This window comes from Carex rostrata, chromosome 16 (assembly GCF_964058835.1).
Source record: "Carex rostrata chromosome 16, lpCarRost1.2, whole genome shotgun sequence".
Lineage (NCBI taxonomy): Eukaryota > Viridiplantae > Streptophyta > Magnoliopsida > Poales > Cyperaceae > Carex > Carex rostrata.
In genome coordinates, this window is record NC_135933.1 from 6,766,401 (window position 1) to 6,774,177 (window position 7,777).

Below are 7,777 nucleotides of genomic sequence, written 5' to 3' on the forward strand. Positions count from 1 at the left end.
AGCAAGAAAAAGAGCTACCACTGACTTACCGTATTTTGACTGCCACGTGGGCCTCAGCGATTGCTCATACGCGTGAATTAAAGAACAACTGGACCAATTAGGCAATGGATTTTGATAGGTTCCGAACAAATCCGGGTTTTGTTCGATTTTCCATAAAAACGGATCAGTTCGGGTCACTGACAACTGGGTTCGATGTCAATTTCTAACGTACCGGATTGCTTCGAGTGCTGGTGGGACCCATCTGTCAGAAGCAAATGAATATGGTCCATGAAATGGAAAACAGGGGGTTTCTACTTTTGATTCTTCCAAACTCCTCAGCCACAAATAAAGCCCCCCCTCTTATTACTTAAAGCTCATTAAACCAATCAACAGGACAATACGAGACACAGATGTGCTTTTGCCTAACCTCACTCTCTCTTTCTATCTCTCTCTCTATTTCTATCTCCTCACTGGCTATTGCTTATCTCTACCAAAAGAAAAGTTGCATTACTTCTTCTATTAACAGACAAGAAGATACAAATCGTATTCACTAGTAAGCTCTCTCTCTCTCTCTAAACTCTGTTGTTTAATTGGTTCTTCCAATACTTGTTATGCTTAGCTGAAGCAAACATACCAGTTTCCAACAAATTTCTTTCCTTTTTTGTCTTAATTTCAGATTAAAAAATGGAGTGGAATCTCCAAAAAGAAATCGGAAACAATTATATGTTCCCAAGCTATCCTGGGGGATTGGAAAATCCAAGTTTCGACTTGAACCAATGGAATGGTGCCACATCAACCAGCTTCGACCAGTTTTCGTCTTACAATTTCGTACCAACTGCATTTGAGGATACTGGCTTTGACAGCTCAAAATCGATGGACATGTCTTACAATCCTGTACCGACTTTGTCAGAGGACCTTGCCTTAAATGAATCAAAATTGGATACTCAAAGAAAGGGCTTGTGTCAGCTGGTTAAAGGGTCGGGTTGTGAAGACCCGGATTCTTTCTGCCTCGAGGAGTGCATTCAAGGTGTCCCGGATTGCAGGGTGCTTGGATTGGATCAAGTGGATGAGATCATGTTAGTGCATGAACTTGTGTTTATATAAATTACGTACCAGTGGCAGTAAGTCTCTTAGAAACAAATTAAAGGTGGCAATGGGTCAGTTAGAGCTAATTTAACCTTGATCTGCATTCTTTATTTATAAGTGGGTCTGGTAATTGGGTCGGGTTGGGTTGGGGAAATCCTATGGTCGACATTTTTAAAATTAGCAGTTTCTTGGTTCTGTATCCTGATGAAAGTTTGAAAGTAGTTGATCAGTAGAAGTTTAGCCACATGCTTAACAGAATTGCTAAATGGGTTACGGGTTCAAATTGAGTGGGTGTCAGGTCATGGTAGATTGTCAGTTAGTACCGTAATATACATCTAATTACCAATTACCGAGAAAGTAATATTGGATTTGTATTGTGCCAGACTGTTTGAAACAAATCGAATCAGTGTAACCTGTAAAGACCTCGTGGTAAAACTCTATGTCAGCCGAAATTGCAGTATTTAAATGGTTATATGTCATATTGTAGGAATTCACTATCAGATGAAGACATGAGAGCTATGCTACATACAGCTGAACCATCTCAACATGTTGTAGATCCATGCAACAAGCCACAGCCTTTAGAGGATATATTGACAAATTTGTTTAATGATCCTATGAACAACATCTTTTATCAAAATGGGATAGCGGCTAAAAATGGTCTGGATGCTTTCGGCATTTCCCTACTTCAAGAGGACCTATCAATAAATCCTTCAATGATGTCACAAGGGTCTATGGCGTTAGATTCCTCAACCTCAATGAATGTAAGATGTTTTTTTCTATTTTCAAAATAACAAGTTGATTTGTCTAGTGCAAGTCACTTAATATTCTCAAATTTTGTTTCCAAGAAGATCTTGTTTCTTTTTATTTATAAAGCCCAGTGGAAGCATCACAGAGAACAGTATATTAGTTGCTGATGTGGAAAAAGCAAAGATTTTTGAAGCAACAGCTCTCGAGCTCCGCGAGCTTGAGGGTGCCTTGTCAAGGGTAAGTCATATCCCAACCTAGCAAAATCTATGTTACTTTACCTGGCAGAACCAAACCAAATTAGTGTTTCAATTGTAGGTCTGAGTTAATTTTCTATAAATAACCTGAATTCTGAACCTAATGACTCCTGTTATTGGGTTCAGTTATTAGCAGGTTTTACTGTACCTATTCTGTTTGGTACTGATAAGCCTGGATCCAGTATGGACTTTTACCAGTGCATTATTGGAATCTGAGATTGCATTTCTTACATATGGTGCATTCTTCCCTAATAGTAAAGGCTTGACAGGTACCCATATGAAACATAATTAACTGAAAGACCACCTTCTTTTTTTGATTTTTTTCCAGATGAATGGAAGGACACGAATTTGTTTTAGAGATGCTTGCTACAGGTTGGCAAATGACTCAAGACAGCTACTGGATGAAAGCAAGAATGAATTACTTGAATTTCATTTTGACCCATCCTTTAATCCCAGTTCGAGGTATTATAAGCATTATCTTTTTTGTATCCATTTCACATTATTTAACAGTACTGGTGTGCCATCGGTCTTTAATTTAATTATGGATTGCTAACTTCAGGGCATACAAAGCAGAGCCAGTGGAGAAGGAGACTAATGTCTTAGACAGAGCAATTATGAATTTAATGTTCAACCCTCCATGCACCGAGCCTGAAGAAACGTGGACTCCACATGATTTTCGTGCAAAAAGAATTAAACGTATGTAATATGCTACTATGTAGATGGACTGTGTCTACCTAATATTAAACGAACTACAAGCTACATGCGTTTGTTAGGAAGATCTAGCTAAATTTTGATAGTCAGTAGTCATTTCAGGCTTTTTTTCAGAAAAAAATCAGTTAATTTGGCTGCATATTATAATATTTTTAGTAGAAAAATTAATAGGATTGATTGTTTTGAAAATTATGAATACTCAAGATATGTTATTAAGCATTAGAAAAATTGATAGAAGTAGATATGAAGGATTGAAGTACTGATCGATTTCCTTGTTGGTTATGGGGTTAATCTTTTGCCTTGCTTGAATGCACTTGCTGTCAGTTTATATTCAATCTTCCTTTTGCACTGCTTAAATCACATACTTTCCTTTTATATTCACGTTGTCTCATTGATACTTTCTTATACTTTAATGACAAAAGGAACATTTAATATCATGACACACATAAATAGTATTTTTTATATTTTTTTTTAAGAAGAAGAAGAAAACACATAAATAGTATTGATACAGGTTTCTGACATTACCACAATGAAGATGTACGAGATCCAACACTGGCAATTTAAAACCAAAACTAAATAGATTTTTAGAAACTAACAAGAAAACTTCCAAATAATCATATAGCTGAAAGTAAATTATATTACAATTGAGAATAATCATACTACAAATGAAACAATATAATAATTGATTTCAATGAGCATCCAAAACATAGAAATACATGTGGCAAACCAACACTGCCCCTTTCCTGTTCCAACATGATGACAATATATTATTCCAATATATCGAGCGGCCATAGCTGGCGCCACTTGGCGATCTCGTCTTCACTCTGGAGCTTTCTTACCCCTCCATAGAATCCGTCTGTCTCGTTACCTTTCTCTCTGTGACTCTTGCGGCAGATCACTGCCTGTCTCCATCTTGAACCACCCGTGTACTGGTTGAATTCCAGCACCACAGTTTCTGTAAATTACTCATATTTAATTCCTTTTCTCACATCATAAATTTTCATTTTTGACAATTACTGATGCACAGTATGGTTTGGGGTGGCTAACAGAATAAAATATAAATAAATGAAACCACAAAATAAAATAAAAAAATATCAAGGTCTTACCACTCAAATGACACTGGCAGAAATGAGCATTTCCATCACATGAGCCAAGATGACCCACTACTCCATACCACCATCCTGATATACAGACTCAATTTTAATAGTTTGCACAAAAATTATAATTGCATTATTCTGCAGTGATGGCAATATAAAATGAAGAATATTAATTACCATAAGGAAATTCCTTGTTCCTTCTCCACTGGATTTCAATGTGATCACCTGGTTGAAGATCTTTTAGACAATCTGAAGGATGTAGATCATGTGCCAGAGTGCTGACAGGTGGGGCCCGCACCCTTTCCCAGTTCACCCCCTCCTCTTGTACTATAGTTCTCCTTCCATGCGGTGGATATCTAAAATGACCAGAATAAAAACCATAGCATAAAATGATTTTACATCTTCAGTGGGCTTGAACTGGTAACAATGACTATACCAGTTGCATTAATGGATTGCTTTTTCTTTGGATTGGTAAGGAATTCTCAACAAAATGTTCCATTGCATCATACAGTACCAGTTGAGGCTGTTACTAGTACATGTTGGTACCAGTAAACATTTCCAGAAGTGGACTAATTACATTAATGCCCTCAGATTAAAGTAAGTTATATTTAATATGTCTGTATATACCTTGCATGAAATGTGTCGGTATGGCTGTCATAGCTAACTTCAGCATCATAGCATGAAAGCATGAATCCAACATGACCATGCTACAATTAACAATTTGAAAAAAAAAAAAGGTAATTAAATAAACTCCAGATAAAAGTTGTATAAATTTAAAACAATAAAGCATGAATTAGACACTTTGCTATAAAAAAATGACCAAAGGTAGAACCTTTGGAATCCATGCCGATAATAATCAAAGAAATGCATCAATCAACTTGTTCTTAAGTTGCAAAACCGTAGTAAAAAAAAAAAAAATAATAATCTACAAAAGAAACCCTCACAAAAACAGAAATTTACAAAATGATCCCTATTACCTCTCTATTGTACACCTGTGCAGGGAACCAAAACTTTCCACTCTCCAGCGAGAGGTACCAAGACATGACCGAATCATCTGGTACAATACCGTTTTCCTTTTCAGCAGTACCGATTGTCGACCTGATCCAAGAAAAAGGCCACACACAAGAAATCCATTTTCTCTGCTTCCCCAGACTATCCCCAAATGAAGTAAGTTCAAAGCTTTTACTTGAAGCCAGGAAGGATTTCCACTTTCTCTGCGCTATGGGACCCACCACTCCACCCCACTTCTCTTTCAAGTGCCTCTCCCACAGGTAGTCACTCCTGCACCTCGCTCTCAGCTCAGTACAAACCCCAGCCATGGCGCAAAGCTCTTTAGGTGGCAATTTACTGAGAATTAGTTCAAGCGTCAATTCAGGCAGATCCAATACAGAACATTCTGCGCTTTCTTCTACATTTCCCACCCTGTTGTTGACCCATTTCTTTCTATGAGACATGTTTGAAGAGAGAAATTTGGTTTTAATCCGGTTTGAATTGGAGATGAGGTCTTGGTAGAAGAAGAAGGAGAAGGAGAGAAAGGTTAGAAGAAAGAAAAGCATCAGATATGAGAAAAGGATGGGTTATTTCCAACAGTGAGGCCTGATTGGTTCCTCCACACGAGTATTAAAGAACGAGGTAAGAGACCCAATTGCACAGAAAAGGTGCAGATCTTTTATAAAACAAATTATACACTTTTTTAATGTTTCGTGGATCGAAGAAAGAACAATTATTTATTGGATGCTAAGCGAGCTGACGCGCGGAAACCCACTAAAGGTTAGCAAAGATAGATTCACCGAATCAAAGGAACTGACACCTTCCAAACTTGAACTGCAATTTTTGGTTTAAAAATTAATTAAACCGATGCAATTTGTGGAGGGAAGGTAAGAGCGACACTTGTTGAGCAAAGAGAGCCCTCTTCATATCCCTTCGTACGAGAGAAATTAATTTTGCACCAAATAAACATGAATAGGTGTTAGGTGAGACCAAACCGATCAAAATATTTGAAAAAAAAGGAATTTAAATTAAAAGCAGGTAAAAGGTCAGAACGAAAGATCAAGCTTTGGCGAGGCATTCACATGCCCCACCTCAGCTCTGAGTCTCTCTCGGCCTATCAAGTCTCTCTCCCTCTCTCTTTCTTCCAATCCCCTTCTCTATTCTCTGAAAAAAACAGAGATGGTGAAAAATAATTAAGGGGAAAGAGAGAGGTAGAAATTTTTGTGTAAGATTATTTAATAGTCTTGGTAAACCTAGCAATATTGCAATAGCCTTTGGCATTTATTGTTATTTGCTTCCTTTGCGGTGCTTTTCCATCTCCATTTCTAAAGTCATGGACGTTAAGGAGCTCCTGTCAAAACACTGCTAAGGACAATTAGGGACTCTCCATTTATTGATGAATGGAGAAGAGGGTGGGCGTACACACTAGGTGCATTTCAATATTCGGTGTGTCGCTGAGTTAGGGTCCAAAACTCCAAATACAAAGTGGCACGTGTAAATGACATCCTCTTCGACCAATAGAAACTTTCTTTTTATTTGATTGGACTTTGAAAGTTGCACAGCATGGGCAATATATTTATGTACAGTGACGGCAATATGGCATGGACAGAAATCAAATAGATATAATCTTCAGAAATTCAGGGGATGCGAGAAGGAAATTTATTTTAAAATAGAAATGTGGAATTTCATATATATCATTCAAAAATTATGAAATTAGATACTCTCCCTCCAATTCTATAATAACATATTTATCATCAAAAAATGTAATAATTAACTTACATGTTATCCGATATAATTTAATTATATATCATATATACTTAAAACTCAAATTAGTTATGTTGATTAATTAGAACTGAAGTCATTCTTCATGTACTCTCTCTCTCTCTCTCCTCATCTTTTTATTATATTTTTCAAAAAAATCATACTCTCAGTTCTCTTCATGCATCATATTTTCAATGTATCGTATGGTTGTACCATAATTTTCCTGGTACGGCTCTCATTTCCTTATTAGAATAAAGCAAACATAAACTAAAGCAGGTCCAACTAACATGATTGGAAAGGTTCTGGATAGGATTACATGCGAAAAAAATGAGAGATTTAGCACACATGAGGAAGGGGAAGGGGCACAATTTTGACACTACACGATAAAGAAGGCAGGAGCGATCAGAATTTTTGCACAGGAGTAAGGGGAAACATATTTAGGTACTTAATTATATTATATATATTGTAAAGAGGAGATAGCATAATTGGCTAGAAAAAAGTCCTAGAGTTGTTGTATCCAAAGGTTGAGAGTTTGATTCCCCCTCACAACTTCGCAACTTCTGCGAAGGTTTTCAAAAAATAATTATATTTTATATATTATTAAATATAATTAATCTTTATTTTTAATTAATTGAATAATATGTAGATTATTAGAATTTAGGATGGTAAATTCGTTATTATAGAATCTAGAGGAGGAAATATGTAATTCATAATTTTCGAGTGGTATACATGAAATTCTTCTTTTTTAAAATATTTGATACTTTTAAAATTTGGATAAATCTATTTTATGCACAGAGAAATTTCAAAGTTGCATTTAGCAAATGCATATTGTGATAGAAGATGTGTTTGCAAACTTAATTCTTCAAAATGAAACATGTCATACTTGAGACTTATTTGCTAGATGCATGTTTTAAACATTTGAACTAGACATTTGGCAGTGTTTATAACATTTGCCAGTCCCCCACGGCCAGGGGCGGATCTACGTGTATGGTAGGGATTGCTAAGCTACCCTATAATTTTAAAATTAGTAATTATGTATATTAAAATTTAGTTAAACTTTTAAATTTTTTGAACTTTTATATAGTCTAGCCCCTCTCATAAAATAATAAAAGTATTAGTAGTCTAGTGGTTTGTACTCTAGTTGGTATGTGC

The 7,777-nt window shown here is 36.1% G+C and overlaps 2 protein-coding genes across 3 annotated transcripts; one reads left to right on the forward strand and one right to left on the reverse strand.

Annotated features, from left to right (window-relative positions):
* Window positions 1–362: 362 nt before the first annotated feature.
* Window positions 363–3,086, forward strand: LOC144567183 (uncharacterized). 2 transcript variants are annotated; one of them, XM_078317247.1, is made up of 6 exons: window positions 363–532; window positions 656–1,055; window positions 1,553–1,826; window positions 1,939–2,049; window positions 2,395–2,528; window positions 2,640–3,086. In XM_078317247.1, the coding sequence occupies exons 2-6, from the start codon at window positions 664–666 to the stop codon at window positions 2,659–2,661; spliced, it is 933 nt and encodes a 310-aa protein (XP_078173373.1). In that variant the 5' UTR covers window positions 363–532; window positions 656–663; the 3' UTR covers window positions 2,662–3,086. The 2 variants fall into 2 exon arrangements, with proteins under 2 accessions (XP_078173373.1, XP_078173372.1); XM_078317246.1 differs by having other exon boundaries at window positions 370–532; window positions 2,626–3,086.
* Window positions 3,087–3,396: 310 nt separating this feature from the next.
* LOC144567182 (F-box protein At2g32560-like) lies at window positions 3,397–6,100 on the reverse strand. The gene is made up of 5 exons (XM_078317244.1): window positions 4,852–6,100; window positions 4,502–4,581; window positions 4,052–4,230; window positions 3,884–3,958; window positions 3,397–3,732 (listed from the first exon to the last, which is right to left on the reverse strand). The coding sequence occupies exons 1-5, from the start codon at window positions 5,428–5,430 to the stop codon at window positions 3,545–3,547; spliced, it is 1,101 nt and encodes a 366-aa protein (XP_078173370.1). The 5' UTR covers window positions 5,431–6,100; the 3' UTR covers window positions 3,397–3,544.
* Window positions 6,101–7,777: the final 1,677 nt, after the last annotated feature.